Raw genomic sequence first — 18,148 nt, 5'->3', positions numbered from 1 at the left:
TAAAGTTAAAGACTGCAAATGCCAAGTGTTGGCAAGGGTGTGGAACTACTGTAGCTATCAGTCAGTGCTGGCGGGGATGTGACATGGTGCAGGTATTTTGGAAAAAGAGTATCAAGCCTCTTAAAACCTTCAACATAAATCTACTATGTGACTCAGCAATTATACTCCCAGGTATTTACAAAGGAGCAATGGAAACATGTCCACACAAACACTTGTATGTGAATTTTTGTAGTAGTTTTATTTTTAATGACAAATGAAACAATCCAAATGTCCATTTACAGATAGATGGATAATGAAAATGTGGTATATCCAATGGAATATTATGTAGCAATAAAAAGGAATGTGTTGCGGCTATTGATACAATGTGAATGAGTCTCAAAATTCTTTTGCTTAGTGAGGGAAGCCCGGCACAAAAGAGTATATACTGTATGATTCTATTTACATAAAACTTTAGAAAATACGCTCTAATCTACAGTGACAGAAAGCATCTCATGATGGCATGAGAAGGTGTGGAGGGAAAGAGGTGTTCCTTAGGGCAGGAGAACACTGGGGAGTGATGGAGATGTTTGGGATCTTGATTGTGGTGGTTTCGTGGATGTACATTTCTGCCAAAACATCAAATTTTATACTTTAGATATGTGTGATTTATTGCATATAAATTATTCTTCAAGACATTTGTAACTAAATAAAATAAATATAATATAAAGAAAGAGATTATAGTCATGTCTTAGATCTTGATGACTCAAATGTTACCTTCTTGACTAGCTGGAAACATGACTTCCTCTTGGATATTCTCCCAATTATTCCTTAGACTCTCCCTGACTGCTCACAGGTTTGCCCTCAGTTTGAGGACCTGGGTAAGGAGTTCTGGGAGAAGGGTCTGCACCCTGTCAGAGCTGTTCTGTGCACCAGAGAGCCCCGTGCGGTCTCCATCTCTTGCTGGCATCACGGATCTTGTCCACCTGAGTGGCTGCCGTCCTGGTGGCTGTTCCACGGCTGACGTGCCCTTCGGCAGAGTGACTCTTACCGGCCACAGAATGATGCCTTGCTGCCGCCTCTCTCCCTTGGGGCTTTGCCTTTTGTCACCATTCTTCCAGATGGGTTTCCCACACCTCGTGGCATGTCCCTCTCCCCCTTGGCTCTATTATTCCTGGAGCCCAAAGTTGGGAGGCATTCACGGCCAAATGTAAGCATAGGCACAGATTACACCTGGATTTCTTGCTCTCTCTAAAGGCCAAGCATACATTCTGGAGAGCATTTTGTATTAGATAATATGGAAACAAGACATATAAGTCCCTCTTTCATAACAAATAATGTATTCCCTCTTTATAAAGGACATCACTTTTTTTTCCCCTCAGCAAATTAGCTTGCTAGCCAAATTCCTAAGGCTAAGATTAAAACCTCAAATTGGATTGCATTTTGCTGTATGTTACACTTCCCGTTGCCTAAGCTTCTGGCACCCACAGGGAAAGGAATAACATTTGAAATACACTTAGTACTTTTTATTCTTGCTACTCCAAAGGTTTGCAAAGCCTCACTGTGTTATTTACTTGAAGTCATAAATACGGCAGATGTGAAATCACCACTGTCCATAACGCGTATCAGCTGATGTACACCAGTCCTCCGTGAATGCACCAGCTCGCTAAGGCCTATTTTTTTTTACTGCAGTAAAAAGTTCAGTGTCACCCCAGGTGACACAGGGTAACGATTCCAGCTATTCCATACGAATAAAAGCCACTCAAAGCAACTCTGCCGCTTTTCTGGAGACTTAAGCACAGATGGCATGCTTTTTGAATGTTTTCTCCCATGGTGGACACTCAGTGCTTGGATTAATTGGGAGTTGGTGGGCAACGGGAGGGGTGTGTCACGACACTAGGCTTTGCCCTGTGAGTCGTGAGAGTCACCAGCTCCACTGGGATTCCAGGATTGCTGCTGATTTCTGGAGCCCCCAGATAGTGGATGTTGAACAATTAAGCAGTGGAACTCGGCCGCTACAGGAAGGAGGGAGGTTTGATCTTGTGAGAGAGGAAGACTTGTGCAGGCCCCAAACTCTGAGTGGATTGGTGTATGTGTCTTATATCTGTATTTATCTTATTCATTAATATCATCATCATCAGTCACTTATCACCTATCTATCTAAAAAAGGAAACAAAGTGTTTAGAGCAAATTGTTTATGCAGAGATGGCGCATTCAAAGCTTTCGATCACACTTGGAGCACGTGGTCATGACTGCACCCTTGTGATCCTGGCTAGGCCATTCGCCCTTCCTCCGCTGTTCCATGGGCCAGGAGGTGAAGGCCCATCTGCCCTGCCTTCACACGTGTCTCTACTGTGAGGAAATGCAGTGTTTACTGAAATGTTGCCCCTTTTGTTCCCAGAGAGCACAGAGACTCAGGCATGGAGGGGTGGGGCAGAACTTTCACCCAGCCCCCTGAATGGAAGGGGGGTGCATGGTTGTGGAGAACAGGGAGAAGGCATAGGCTGCTCCCAGGCTCCCTGTGGGCCACTCTGGGCAGGGGGCTAGCGGTCCAGGGCCAGCGGTACACGTGGGAGATTCTCATAGTTTTCTGCAGCATCTTCATGGGCCTGCCCTTCATGGTCATCTGGATGTGCCTTCTTCACCTCTGAATAGATGATTGCTGGTTCCTGGCGGGAAACCCACAAACAGTAAGTACCTAAGTACAGGTGAGGAGGTGCAGAGGGGAGAGGGAGCCAGAAAGGGTGACCCACCTCATCCTTCTGATGTGTCTTTGGTGAAGGTGCTGTTGGATAGGAGGAGGGAAGAAAAGTATTAGACTGTGGGTGACATATTCCAACTTACAACCCACTCACAATGCATTTCAAAATCTCTCCTCTGCTGACTCAGCTCTCAACGGTTTGCTCTGCTGGATTCTTCCAAGCCTCAGACAGAGTACCCCACCCCCGTGCACTGATAAAGCCTTTCCCCTGCCCACCAAATGTCCAGAGTGACTTTCCTGATGATTTCCTTCTCTCTCCACTGCTCTTCACCCCAGCAGAGCGGTCCCCCTGCTCCCATCCCACCCCCATTCAGGGCTTCTGTGGCTGCACTGATTGGGAGAAAGTGGAATACGGGTTTCACTTCGTGCAGGGAGAGTGGAGGAGGCTGGAGAGGGGGTTGTCATTCTAAGGCCACACAGTAAATCCCAGTGAAGATTTGCAGTGAAGCATTAAGAAAATTCAGTGTGTGTGTTTCTTCTATCTTTCCAAGGGGTCCTCTGGATCTCTTTCATTTATTTATTCAGCCAATAAGCACTCAGTGAACATTGACCTTCTATTAAGCACTGGTAAGCTACAAGGACAGAGAAACAACACAAACTCAGTCCATATACCCAAGGAGCCTATAATTTGTATGGGGGACATGGACGTGTAAATGTATGCAACAAGTACAATGGGCACCAAGATAGAAATACATATTGAACTCTGTCGTTACCAAAAGGGAAATCCGTCCTCCCAGGTTCGGACACAGGGAGGGCTGGTGGGACATTTCACAGAGGTACCTGAACTATGTCTTGACATGTGAGCAGGGGTCGGAGGTAAACTAGGTGGGGGTAAGAACATTTCAGAACAAATAAGACACATGAGCACCAAAGCAGGCAACAGCCCAGTATGAGCAGGAAAATGGGAAGGGTCAGCTCGGCTAGAGTAAGGACAGAGCTTTGAGGAGGCGCCGAAGTGCAGGGGGGGCAAGGGTCCTGCTTTGGAATGAAGAGTCACTGAGGCAGGGTGTGATCAGCAGTGTATCTCAGAGGGATTGTGCTGGAAATAGAGTGTTGGGGGGCTAGAGGAGGACAAGATTAGAAATAAAGAGACCAGTTGGGAGAATTATGATTGTCTACACATTAGGTTATGAGAAGGTGACACTAGCAATTACCAGTCATGCATTCTTTCAAAACAGTATTTGAAGAGGCCCATAGTTTTCTAAGCACTGGTTAGTTTTTGGTTAGTTTTCTAACCAATGCTATTGGTATGTTCATGGGAAACAATAGTGTCTGTCCTCAGAGAGTTTGTGGGGTCCGGTGGCAGTGCACACGGGTCCATGGGAAGGGACTCAGCCATATGATGGCAGTGCGGGAGGAGATGATGCCTTCCTTCCGTGTCCCACTCATATTTGAGAGACCTGATCAGAGGCCCCTCGAGGATCCACTCACACATGGCCACCTCACCTCCCCTTGCTTGGAAGTGGTCTCACCTGGATTTTCCTTGGTATGATGGCTACTCCAGATCTCGGAATAAACCAGATTGTCATGTCCAGGACTCACTGTGAGAGAACAGATGATAGCTAGCTGTAGTCCAGAACCCACACTCTAGACTCTTCTCAGCCACTAAGTTCATAACCACCTTCTGTCTCAGACACAGTGCCAGGAATGTCATTTTAAAGTTGAGTGTGACTCATTCCTGGGCAGTGGCTCAATCTCTCCTCCCACTCTGGCTCATCCCTGGAGCCCTGGGATACTTAGGAAGTCCTCACCATTGCTATACACAGGCTGCAGCTCCATCAGGGCTGCTGGCTCAGAGTGGATGGGCCTGCGGGGGTCTGTGCTGGAGGGTCCGGACCGGGAAGGCTCTCGATGCTCCTCGGGACTGTAACTGTGACAGACAGGGAGAGACACAAGGGAGAAAAGGATTTGTGGATCATACCGAGTCTCAGGAAAACCGGTATCCAGGAGGAGCCCAGCATGGTCCATGTAAAAATATCATGGCTGTGGTGACGCCTGGGTGGCTCATTTGGTTAAGCGTCAGACTCTTGATTTTGGCTCGGGTCATAATCTCAAGGTCATGAAATCGAGCACCGCATCAGGCTCCATGCTCAGTGTGGAGTCTGCTTGGGATTCCCTCTCTGACAGTTCCTTCCTTTTCCCTCTGCCCTTTCCCTGCTCATGCTCACTCATGCTCTCTCTCTCTCTCTCAAATAATAAATAAATAAAATATTTTAAAAATATCATGGCTGCCTAGCCTGACTCTGCATGGCTCTCTCAAGAGAACTCAGAAGGTGTGTGTGACACGATGTGCAGCCCAAGACAGCATTACAGAGAGGGAGGACTGACACAAGGTCAGTGGGCAAAAGTGCACAGTCTCAAGGTCTTTCTGGTAAACAGTTATATCTGCCTAATTTTTTATTGTTCTCAAAAATTTAAATGTTTAAACACTGATACACAAAGACTTTTGCATTCCCATAGAACTTGACCTTTGTCTTTTTAAAAAGGTCCCTTTCGATGTTCCAGCTCATATTACAATAATCTACCTTTCTTGTAAGATACCATGAAGACTTTCTGGGAAAAGAGTGGTATGTTTTTTCCCACTTCTGTTTCCTTCTGCAATTAATATTGGGAATTGAACATTGCCAGCATTCAATAATTATGTCCTGAATGAGTGTGTGGTGGAGGAATGAGGGGGGAAGAGTGAGGTGCAGCCCTGTGATGGATGATGCCATTAAGGTGTGAGGGGTCAGCTCTCCACCAGGGCACATTTAAGGAAGTAGATAGATTAACATGGAGGGCAAATAACATGAGCTCTGTGTATGTGTAGGTCTAAGTGAGTGTTATAAATATGGCTGAAAGTGGCTTTCTGAATCACATTTTGGATTTCGTAAGAATTTGAAAATGTTAATAGGAAGTCCAGTCAAATATTTTTTAATGTACTTATAATTCTGTGACCCTGTTTTGTGGGTATGACTAAATCATGACAATGTTGTCAGCATAAGAAATAAGAGACCTCACCTGGGTGTTCCAGTGCCAGGAAGTCCTCCTGAAAAACAAAGGATAACTGATGGGGAGCGAGGTGTGTAGGTAGTGGGCTCTACATTAGAATGTCCTTTCCTGGAAATCAGATTTATTCTAGGTCTCAGCTATGGCAAATCTTAGAGAACATCCGGCTCTAATCCCCTCACCCCCACGCCCATAGGAGATTACCAATGAGGAAGTTGGGGTCTGGAAAGATAGTTGCCCAGAATCATACTTATTCAGTCAGTAAAAGCAGCGTGCACTCTAAGGAGGTATGGCCCAAACGGCACAAGAGGGACAGCTTAGTATTTAACTCTGGGCCAAGTGCTTTCGCTCTTCCTCTTCTCTATCTTAACTGCGGCCCTAGGAGATGGAGACCAGAGACAGAGTTCCTACACACTGTGAATCAATAGGGCTCCCATAACAAGCTCGACCTCTCTGTACCTGTGGCCCTTGCAAACCTATCCACAGTGGGTGTTTTCTCCATATCCCTTCTTTCCTTCTCTTTCACCTGTCTGATTCCAAGTGATCTTTCCTCCTCCAGGGCTTTCCCTGGGGCCAGTGAACTGTATGAAGTGAACTATCTCCACACACATAGACCCCTGCAATATTAAAATCACCATATTGGATGGCAATTACCAATTTGTATGTTTCCCTCCAACTCTCTCCACCCTGAAAGAGTGTGTTACTTGAGGCTACAACTTCGTCTTAATTATTTTTATATTCCCAGTGGCTAGAATGTTCACAATATTCAATAAAGGTTTGTTCAGCAACTGAACAAATTAAAGTATGTACTTTTAGGACTAAAAAAAAAAAGGCAGGTTGAACAATTTTATAATAGGTGATTACATGTAAACCTAATCTGGAAGGCTATTCCATCAGCCTTGAAAATATGGCAGTTTTCCATCATGAGTGAAACACTGAAATCTTTTTGGCCTGCCCCAATGCAGGACTCCTCCTAATTTCCCATTCCTGACTTTTGCCTATTTATCTGTGGCTCTCTATCTGTCTCACTGGGCTTAGAGACCATGAGTTATTGCCCCAAGTAAACATTCTCATGAGAAATGACTGATTGATGTCTGCAAACCATGAGTTAAACTGGAGGAGCATGATCCCTCCTTAGAGCATTTGTGATTCACATCAGTCAACAGCCCCTGTCCTCCCTTGTGGGTGGGTTACCTAAGTCTCAGGATGTGTCTGCAAGTCAGTTTATCTCTTCATATGTAAAAGGGAGAATAGACCCAGAAAGTGGCCATTTACATAACACAAGCTAATATCACTGAAGACATATGGGCCAGGCATAGTGCTAAGCAGTTTATATAGCACCAAAATGGTAGATAACTATTATTATGACCATAAAGAAACTGGGGTTTGGTGAGTTTAATTTACCTGCTAAATATCAAGTATTTGGCAAGTTATATTGCTGGAATTTTCATCTAGGCAGTTCAATCACAGAGTCAATACATTTATCATTCCCTTTGGTAACTGGTTGGATAAACTCAGGCTTAAGGAGCAGACAGAATAATCTTTTAGAAAAAATGGAAAGGGCTGAGCTCCTCCCTGAGAAGGCTGATGGATAATGAGAAGGAAGACTTGGCTATAAGGGAAGTACAGTTGGCAAGATTTTGAGATGAGAAAGACAGATACCCTCTGATTGGTGGACTGTCAGAATTTCTTACTAAGTTTGTTATTTAAAACAACACTTCCTCTAGATCTGGACGTCAGAACCTCCTGGGTTCCTGTTCTCATGGATCACATAAAATGATAGTAGCTAATCTTGACTTCCTTGTGTTGGTTGTTGTTGTATTGACTGAGCAATCTATTTTTTGAACATTATTAACTTCAACAGTAAGGTTTTAATGTCTGCACTCCTAGTATGTTTCTAATTAATAAGTGACACAAATAGACGATAAAATAAAAAAGTAATTTTGGAAGTAAGAGGTGTGACCAGCCTTCCATAAGTCACCAAGGTGCAGTGAGAGAATATGGAGTCAAGGGCTAGGAAGACCCCCAAGTAAGCCCTAACTCTGACTCTTAATAGATATATGAGTTTGGAAAGATTACTTAACTTATGAAATATCTCCATTTTTTTCATCTCTAATATGGTTATAATATTGATTGAATTTGAACTGAAATGTAGTTATTTAATTGGGAGTAGACAAACTACAAAATTGCATATAATGGGCTCTAAATGAATGATACATTTTATGATGAGTACTATTAGGGTTAGTGCTCTTATTCTCTTTATATATTTTTTAAAAAATGATATACACACTTAATTTTATATGTAATGTTATTTAAGAAAATACTAAGTAACTTTAAAATATCAGTCATAAAATGTTGGTGCCATTTTTCATGCAAAGAAACAGGACAGAGGCTTATTGATTGACCTGAAAAGAAAAGGGTAAGAAGACAATGCTTGACCAACATCATTAAGAAAAATGTGTAAGTTTTTTCATTAAACTGAGATCCAAATGTTCTATTTATCTGTTTGTTTGCTTGCTTGATTTTCAATATAAGCCCTAAGAAAGGGAGAACAGAAACATTTGACCTGACAGAAAAGGAAATGCCATGCTATGCTAAGTGAGAGGCAGACAGAAAGTAAAGTTTTAGTAATCCCAAAATATAAAGTATTGAAACCTTAGAGGCACCCAAGACACTGAATAAAAAAGTCCATTAATTCAAGAATTCCTGATCCATGAAAAAACATTTAGAGAGAAAAAAACACAGTGACAGAAGAACAAAGGATGATAGCATATTTCTTGTCAGAAACAATGCACACAAGAAGACAGTAAAGCAAAATCTTTAAAATAGTTAAAGAAGAAAAAAATCTCAACCTATAATTCTACAACAGCAAAAGCATCTTTCGCAAATGAATGTGAAACAAAGACATATAAAAGCTGAAATAATTCATCACCAGCAGACCCATACTATTAGAAATGTTAAAAGAAATCCTTTTGGGCAGAAAGAAAATAATACCAGATGGAAATATGGAGATACAAAAAAGAATGAAGGACATCAGAAGTGGTAACTACTTAAGTAAATATGTAAGATTCTTAAATTATACTTAGGTCTCTTTAACAGGTAAGTGTTTACAAAAATAATAGCACTGAAGCTAAGAGGGAAGAAATGGAGTACATGATGGAATATTCTTCTTTTTTTGGTAAGATTTTATTTATTTATTTATTTACTTACTTTCTTAGAGAGAAAGCGAGTGGGGGGAGGGGCAGAAGAAGAGGGAGAAAGAGTCTCACACAGACTCTGTGGCTGAGCGTGGAGCCCAATATGGGGCTTGATCCCATGACCCTGGGATCACGACCTGAGCCAAAATCAAGAGTTAGATGCTTAACCAACTGAGCCACCCAAGTGCCCCATGATGGTAATATTCTTACACTATATGTGAAGTGATCTAATGTCACTTGAAGATAGATTGTGGTAAGTTAGATGTCTATACTATAAATGCTAAAACAACCAGTAAAGTAAACAAAACAAAGAATTATATACCTAATAAGCCAACAAAGGGAAAAAAAATGGAATCATAAAAAAATACTCAATTGGTGTAAAAGAAGGTAGAAAAAAAGGAAAAGGAAAACAAAGAACAGATGGAACAAATAGAAAACAAATAGCAAAATAATAGAATTAAATCTAACCTTATCATCACATTAATGTAAATGGTCTAAACACCTTAGTTAAAAGGTAGAGATTGTTATTGGATAAAAAGAATTAAATATAAGCTATCTATTTATAAAAAATGCTTTAGGGTGCCTGGGTGGCTCGGTCGTTAAGCGTCTGCCTTCGGCTCAGGTCATGATCCCAGGGTCCTGGGATTGAGCCCCACATCGGGCTCCCTGCTCAGCAGGAAGCCTGCTTCTCTCTCTCCCACTCCCCCTGCTTGTGTTCCCTCTTTCGCTGTGTCTCTCTCTTTTAAATAAATAAAATCTTTAAAAAAAATGCTTTAAATATAAGGGCCCAAATAGGTTACAAGTAAAAAGATGGATAAAGAAATACCACGTTAGGGGCACCTGGGTGGCTCAGTCAGTTAAGCGTCTGCCTTTGACTCAGGTAACAATCCCAGAGTCCCAGAATCGAGTCCTACATCAGGCTCTCTGCTCAGTGGGGAGTCTGCTTCTCCCTCTGACCCTCCCCCATCTCATGCTGTCTCTCTCACTCTCTTTCTCAAATGCATAAATAAAATATTAAAAAAAAAGAAATACCATATTAACATTACTTATATTAATACATTAATATCGAAGACTATCTCAGAGTAAATGACACTACCAGGGATAAAAATATCATTTCACAAAGATAAGGTGGTCATTTTATCAAAAACATAAACAATTATAAACATTTATGCACCTAATAAAAGAGCTTCAAAATACCTGGAGCAAAACTTGATAGAATTGTAAGAAGAGATGGATAAATCCATAATTAGAGTTGGCAATTTCAATACCCTTCTTTCAATAATTGATAGATCAAGTAGAAAATCAGTAAGGATATAATAGACTTTAGCAACACAACCAGGCAAGTTCACCAGCAGACCCATACTGTAAGAAATGTGAAAAATACTTCAGGCAGAAAGAAAATGATACCATATGGAAATATGGAAACACAAAAAGGAATGACAAATACTAGAAGTGGTAACTAAGTGGGTGTTACATTGACATCAAATCAGATAAAGGTATGACAAGAAAATAAAGCTACCAAGCAATATCCCTCATGAATGTAGTTGCAAGCATTCTTAACAAAATTTTACCAAATCAAATTCAACAATCATGACCAAGTGAAGTTGACCTCACAAATGCAAGGCTGTTTTAACATTCAAAATTCAAAATCCATATCAATAGACTAGGAAAGAAAATCATATGATCATCTTAATCAATGTCGAAAAAGCATTTGACAAATATTTTTCCTATAAAAATTTTCAGCAAATTATAAATAGTAGGGACTGCCTTAGCCTAATAAAAAAACATGTATAAAAAATCCACAGCTAACATTATCATAGTAAATGATGAGAGACCAAATACTTTCCCCTAAGATCAGGAACAAGACCAGCATGTCTGCTCTCACCACTTCTATTCAGCATGTACAGGAGGTTCTAGCCAGTGCCTTAAGGCAAGAAGAAGAAATAAAAGTAACCCAGATTGGAAAGGAAGGAGTAGGACTATCTTTATTTGCAGATGACAGAATCACCTATGCAGAAAATCTGATGGAATCTACAAAACAGAGATTGGAACTAATAAGTATATATTTAGCATGGTTGCAGGATTTAAGATCAATATAAAAATCAATTGTATTTCTATATACTAGCAATAATAAAACCTGAAATTTTAATTTCATTCTCAGCATCTCCATTAATTTTCCAAATTTCACGATATTTGACTGGAACTCAAATATATCTCAGAGTTTATGGTTTGCACCATGGCTATTACCTATTTTTTATTGTTACAAATGGAAGCCTTTTTATTATTATTCCTTTTGTTCTCAGTAAGCTTTGAACCAGGAGTGGAATAGTAAATACTTACCTTTCTAATTTTTAATTGGAAACAAAATTCTGCTACCTGACTTAAATCTCAAATTAAACACATGGAGTAACAACTTCATTGAGAAATGTATTCTACCATTTCGTCACTATTGCCTACAGAGTGCCAGTGAGTAGAACTGAGGGTCTAGTGTTTGGAAGAGAATAATGACCTTAATAGGATACACCATACAAGTCCCAAGTATTATAGCAATGGCAAAAGTCACAACTCCAAAGGGTAATACATAGACACCCACCTGATTTCCTTTGGGTCCTGAAGTGACTCACCAAAGAAGCAGTAGCAGCAAGGCCAAGCATGCTTAGCAGCCACCCGATGACGCCCACAGTGATTTGGATTACTTTGTTCGTGGAAAGCCCTAAGTGGGAAGACCTATATTTGAGTTCTGTTGGCAAGTGTTTTTGATCTAGACAACATGAAGGTGGGGGCTAGAGATCTATCAGGGCAGTTTTCTTCCAGGTTCTGATTCCTCCATTTAAATTATCTCCAGTATAATTTGTAACTTTCAAAATAATGGCACATGATTGTCAGCATCTAAGATTGAAATCCATTCCCTTTCCTTCCCCCATGAAATCAGCACAATCTCTAGAAGCCCCAAGCCTTGGTGGCATGTTCAAAAACTCTTTGTGCTGGTAGAATTTGTACAGTCTGTAGGAAAAATATTTATTGACCTTAACTCTAACCCGTAGCTCAGGTACCCCCAACCCACCTGTGAAGTTGAGTGTCACCATGTAACTGCTCTGGACTCCCAGGCCATTGTCAGCCCCACAGGAGTAATTTCCAGAATGCTCTGTGGTCAGGGAGAGGTTAAAAGATGATCCTCCTCCAAAGGGGGCTGAGGTGTTCCCCAGGATGACATCTTCATGATAAAACCAGTATAAGATCGGGGGGGAGCCTCTCTGGACCTCGCAGCGAAGTTCTAACAAATCTCCCACCATAACCTGGGCCCCGGCAGGGTTGAAGGTGAGGACAGGGCGGGACACTGGAACTGAGGGAGTAAACATAGTTCATGGGCAGTTTTAATTGAGCAAGTATACCAGATAATAAAGGAAATATCCAGCATAATTTAGTGGGAGGAATATGAACCTGGGATCAGGACATGTCCTACCTATGACCCTGAGTGGTACTGCCTCGCTGCGCTGGGCCCCCAGGCCATTGTCGGCTTCACAGGAGTAGTTTCCAGAATGTTCTGGGGTCAGAGAGAGGTTGAAGGACACTCCTCCTCCAGACGGGGCCAAGCTGCTCCCCAGGGTGACATCCTCGTGATAAAACCGGTACAGGATCGGGGGAGAGCCCCTCTGGGCCTCACAGCGAAGCTCCACCATGTCCCCCACCACGGCCCGGGTCCCGGGAGTCCTGAGGGTGAGGACGGGGCGGGACGCTGGAACTGAGGGAGATAGGGGGCCGTCAGAAAGAGTCCCTGACACTGTGACAGATTAATGGCTCCACTCAAGGAGCCTAAAAGTAGATGGATTCCTTGAACCATGAGGAGGGATGTTAGATAATTTTGTTTTCATTACTACTCAGTCTTCTCCACAAGAAGTAAATTGTCTCACATTACTTTCCACTTTTGCCATTCCTTGTTGGCATTTAAATCTTCACGCCTCTGTTCCTTGCCTCCTTCAGAAGATCCTAGTGGCTGACAGAGAACCTAAATCCTGGCTTGGGGACAAGGTTGAGTGAAAGAAGGAGGAACTTACTTCTCAGTGTGACTCTGATCCGTTTACTGAGGATGGGGCCATAGAAGTTGTCGGCTGAGCAGTAGTACCTCCCAGCATCCTGCTCCCTCACGGCTGCTATCCGTAGCTCTGCTGACAGGGCATGCTGAATCTTCCTGCCCAAGCTCCTCTCTGTGCCCTCCCGGTGCCAGGAGAACGTGACAGTCCCTGTACCCTTGGCTACTGAGCAGATAAGGACCAGATCTTCTCCTTCAATCAGCTGGCCCCCACGGGGCTGGATCTCTAGATTCACATCAGACACAGGGATCCCTAGGAGGACAGAGAAGGTCTTGAGAGGGTCTCAAAGGCAGGTGCTGCAGGGCCAAGGGGAAGGCTGGGGTTGCCACGAATAAGCCAATAGCAACAGGTCTAAAGTGGGAAATAAGGACTTGATTGTGTACATTCTTATGAAGGGAGCAGTACCTGTCCCCACACACAATAGTTACCATCCTTGGGTAATGTGGGGACCAGGTCTATCTTCTTTTTAAACTTAGTGTTGACCACAGTCAAATTTTACAGACCTTTATCTCTAAGGCATCTCTGATGTATCAATGGACCACAAAGAAAGAGAGAACAGGGAAGGTTCCTTGTATCCTGAAGTGACTTGATTCAGATCCCAAACCTCTCTCCATCCTCCAAAGCTCCTCCACTCTCAGCACCACCTCCCCACCTTCTTCTCTGACTATTTCAGTTTGTGTTTATCGTCCTCTTTTCTTATTATTTTGGGATAATTTTCGGTCGACACATGGACAGCCCCATAGGGGCCTCTACAGACTTCGCGTGGTCATTGGTGCTTTTTGGTAACTGTTGACCCATGAGAAAATGTACCCTGTATGTCTTTGAGGCCCCCACATGTTGGACACTCAGTAAGTGATCAATAACGACTATCACCTAACTTAGATGGGAGAGAATGTTATAGGGAAGTTAGGCCAACGTTGAACCTAAGAGAAAAGGATAGCAGGATGGCTGGCAGCTCCTTTCTGCCATGTTCACTATCTCAGGGAGCAGGTGAAGTCATGCTCTGCTCTCATCTCCCAGTCCTCACTCTGGAAAAGCTGCCCCACAGACACTCAACTCTGCACATGTATCCAGGATCTCAGGCTTTTTTTTGTGATATTGGGGGTCACTGCCTTTGCCTGGCACCAGTAGGACCCTGCGTCTTCACTCCACATGGTGAGGATCTGGAGCTCCGGTGAGTCGATCCAGCCAGATCCTAGGACCTTATCTTCTCTGAAGAAACAGAACTGAAGCTGAATGTGTGACCTCAGTGGAGGGAGCCAGGTCTCACATTTCAGGCTCACTGGGCTCCCCTCGATGGGCTGGGAGGAGCTGGCTCTCAGCACAGGATGTGGAAACAGCTCTAGAGAGAACAAACACAGTTTCCAGGGCAGTGAGGCTCTGAGCTCCTGGAGAGATGCATCTGTGTTCTAAGCAGAGCGTCAGGAGGTAGGGACCCATGGAGATGGAACCACCTCCCATCTCCTTCCCATGGCTGCTCAGAAGAGGCTTCTCATGAAGTCCCCACTGATGAGTACTCCCTCTTTGATCCTCACACACTTCCCCTGCCAAGACCTATTACCCACAGGAGTGTAGCCATTACCTTGAACTTGGATCTTTAAAGGTTTTGAAGTTCTCCATGGCGTCCATAAAGATTTCACAGAAGCAGTACAATGATATTTGCTATTGTCCCTGGACACTGAATGTAGTCTTATGACTTCTGAGTTATAATCATGCTTAATTCTTTTGTTATTTCTGTAGTAAATCTTTTCATTAATATCTTCTTCTTTCTTCCCCCGGCATCTCAGAGATACATCATCTCCTTCAAAGACAGGGTGAGAAGCCTGGAGGATCAGCCAGTCTGCAAAGAGTGAACAAACATATTCCATCTCTCTCTTTCTTCAAACTCTCACTTCTGCCCATGAGGGAAGAGCTACAGCCCTGCAAACACCAGTAAATGTCTTCCACCACCATTTCATGTAGCCCCAATACCCAATACTCCCTTGTCCTCAATAGTGAACTAATTTTCAGAAAACATACTTAAGAGATCCTCCTATGTATCATTAAAAGAGGAATTTTCTACCATATCTTTCTTCAGACCTGAGTCCCTTTTTGTCTGGTGGCTTCTGGGTTACTAATGTGTCTCTGGATGGAGGAGATGGACAGTGTGCTATCCTCCACAGCCCTATCTCCTCATTCTCCCCACTGGGATCAGCTCATCAGATATCCTCATGTCTGCTTACAACTCTGTCTGGGTTCCCTGCATTCACTCAACCTTCAGACATGTGCCCAGCAGCTTGATTTCAGAAACTCACCCCTTTCTTTCCTCACCAGATAAAAATTCCACATGCACGGGGTCACTGAGGGAAGATCTTTGGGTCTTGCATGAGTAATGTGCAGACGTCTTTATTTGGATTGTTTCAGGTCCTCTTGTCCATAAATCCCCATTGTGATACCAAGATATGTATCCCTGGACCAGAGAATGGTGATCCTTGCAGGTGAGAGTCACTTTCTCTCCTTTGAAGGTTGTGGACCATGGAGGTGTGAGGAGAAGAAAAGCTTTTGGGGATGTTGCTGAACAGGAAAGAGAAAGGTGCAGGCAGGTGAAGGTGAATGGGAAGTGGGTTGAACCCAGGGGAGGGCCCAACCTGCAGCTGGGCTGATTCCCACTGGGAAGGGAGCAGATACAACCTGGGGACATGCCTGGGGCAGAACCTGCTCTTCCTCATCCTTTGCCTAGCCCAGAAGTGGGCAGGTAGGTGTCATAGGGGAGAGGTCTCAGGTCCCTGGGGTGGGCTCAGAAAAGCTCGGGAGATGGGATGTGTAGCTGGGGACACACTATGAGGGCCTCTGTAGGTGGCTGATTTTGAAATGCTCTTGTCCTGTACATTCCTGTCAAGGTATAGGTGGGCCTGGGATGTAGTTTTTAAACTCTGAAAAACCACTTCCTACTTGGTTGCTCATATATAATGAACATTTTTTTTTTCTGCTTTCATTACTTTTAAACTTTGTTTAACTTGAGATTCTATGGAGAAGACAACCTTTGTCTACACTCCATCTAAGTCAGACACAATAAAAGATGAAAGGGTATAAAGAATTTGAATGGAGAGGCATGGGCTACTTGGGAAATCATCTTTGTATATAAGATTGCAACCGACAAATGGGACCAGAAATTGAAGTGGGATAGCAACATGAGCTCCCTTGGAGGTGTATAAAGATTTGGCTGCAGCACTTGTTCTGTGAATGGGAACTGTTTTTCTGTCCTTTGATGGTGGCTCTAGCTTGAATATACAGCTGTGGGGGGATGGTCCTTAGGGAAGAAAAGAGACAGTTGGAAGGTTCTGGGCATTAGCCTCTTGTCTCTGCAAATGCTTCCTTGCCCTGCACTGATGGGGAAAGAACTGAAGGCTGCAGAGATCACAGGAGGTTCTGCTCACCAGCCATGGTAACAGGTGTGACCCCAGAGTGGCAGCACCACTCATGCTGGCACATCCCCTCAGCCCGCATTTACGGGGACAGGCGTGCTGGCCAGGAGGACTAATGCCCAGAAAGCAGGAAGGAAAGAGAAAGGAATACTGACCTGGCTGCTCTTGTCCGGAAGCTGTGAGAGAGCCAAGGGTTAAAGGTTAGCATGGGGTGATGCTGTTCCATCGCTTCCTTAGACTCTGAGAAATGCCCCAGCATCCCAGCCACAGCCCCTTCTCAGGCTCTCCCTCCCATTCCTTCCCCCACATTCCATACCTCCCATAGCGCCCAAACAAAAACACAGCCTATGATTTATGGAATGAACGCGAATGTCTCGTACCCACACCCCTGGTCTCCCTGCTATGCACATAGTAGCTTGTGCTCGCTCTCCCTCTCTTCTCCGGCCTGAACTGGGCAGGGCAGAAGCAGAGAAGGGCTGGGAGAGATGCCTTATCTCCCCCCTCAACCTCACTTCTTGGGCGCTGTTCCCCCTACTTTTTCTTTCTTTTTTTAAAAGATTTTATGTATTTATTTGAGAGAGCGAGAGCGAGAGAGAGCACAAGGACGGGAAGAGGCAGAGGGAGAGAGAAGCAGACTCCCAGCTGAGCAGAGAGCCCTGACATGGGGCTCAATCCCAGGACCCTGGGATCAAGACCTGAGCTGAAGGCAGACGCTTAACGACTGAGTCACCCAGGCGCCCACCCCCCGACTTTTTCAATCTCTGGTTAAATATTGGCTTAAAATCTCAGGAAGGGAGCTGTATTGCTCTGCAGACCTTCCCTCCCTTGCCCATGTTGGCAGTAATTGTTTCTCTGAGGGTTTAGAGGTGTGGTTTGGCAGAGAGAAAAATCCCAGCTTCCTATGAGGTGGGAGAGGGACCAGGCGGGAAGCCAAGGGGCCACAAAAGACTCCAAGGTCTCTAGAGCCTTTTGGTTTTCCTGGAAACCTGGCTCTGCTCACTTTGCACCTCCTGCTGTGTCTCTGAAGCCCAAGTGGAAGCGGAGGCAGAAGCCCCCTGGGTTTCCCCCCACCGGCTGACATTAGGAACTTAGGCCCCTGTCCCTGTGTGGCCCCTACTCACCCAGGGTCAGCAGCAGCAGCTGCAGAAGCATTGCGACCCGGCCTGGCCGATGGCAGGGAAAGCTCATCTCACCAGAGGCCAGGCTTCTCCCCCATCTGCGAAGAACGACCAGATAGTGGTACTCAGATAAGGCTCACAAGAGTTACAAAGAGGAAGTAAAATAATCATATCTTGCCTATGTTCTCAAAATGTGAATGTGGCTACCTTCCTACATGCCACTTGTCTTTCGGGGCTGTGCCGTTTCCGATGTTGGTGGCCACCTTCCGGTGGTCCACGCCTGTCAGGAAAAACGTCTCCAAGGCTGTGCCTGGGTCCTCAGAAAATGCCAAGCTGTGTATTTTCTAGTATATAAATAACTTTTTCTTCATTTTTCAAATGGAAACCCCCTTCCTTACCTTAAATTCATACTAACTTTTGTGTCACATGAGGTCCTAATATAGACACACTTGGTGAGTGTGGTGTCAAGGTATGTTTTAGATGTGAGCCCCACAAAGTCAAAGGGTCAAAGCAGATGTAAAAGCCTTTTGAACTTTATACAAGCTGGCCTGAAGTTGCTGAGGAGGAAAATAATAGAAATTTGCAGATTGGCTCGGTTGGTGGAGCATGCGAC

At 44.0% G+C, this 18,148-nt stretch overlaps 1 protein-coding gene across 2 annotated transcripts; it reads right to left on the bottom strand.

The window, feature by feature from the left end:
* Positions 1-212: 212 nt before the first annotated feature.
* Positions 213-17,706, bottom strand: FCRL3 (Fc receptor like 3). 2 transcript variants are annotated; one of them, XM_036069810.2, is made up of 14 exons: positions 17,539-17,706; positions 16,573-16,593; positions 15,324-15,566; positions 14,596-14,853; positions 14,071-14,355; positions 12,978-13,265; positions 12,386-12,664; positions 11,987-12,265; positions 11,516-11,635; positions 5,738-5,765; positions 4,489-4,607; positions 4,210-4,278; positions 2,730-2,761; positions 213-2,645 (listed from the first exon to the last, which is right to left on the bottom strand). In XM_036069810.2, the coding sequence occupies exons 1-14, from the start codon at positions 17,603-17,605 to the stop codon at positions 2,520-2,522; spliced, it is 2,214 nt and encodes a 737-aa protein (XP_035925703.2). In that variant the 5' UTR covers positions 17,606-17,706; the 3' UTR covers positions 213-2,519. The 2 variants fall into 2 exon arrangements, with proteins under 2 accessions (XP_035925703.2, XP_035925704.2); XM_036069811.2 differs by lacking the exons at positions 16,573-16,593; positions 17,539-17,706 and having other exon boundaries at positions 15,308-15,403.
* Positions 17,707-18,148: the final 442 nt, after the last annotated feature.

The sequence above is a fragment of the Halichoerus grypus genome, chromosome 7, assembly GCF_964656455.1.
Source record: "Halichoerus grypus chromosome 7, mHalGry1.hap1.1, whole genome shotgun sequence".
In the NCBI taxonomy this organism is placed as follows: domain Eukaryota; kingdom Metazoa; phylum Chordata; class Mammalia; order Carnivora; family Phocidae; genus Halichoerus; species Halichoerus grypus.
This window is presented reverse-complemented; position numbering and strand designations above follow the sequence as displayed.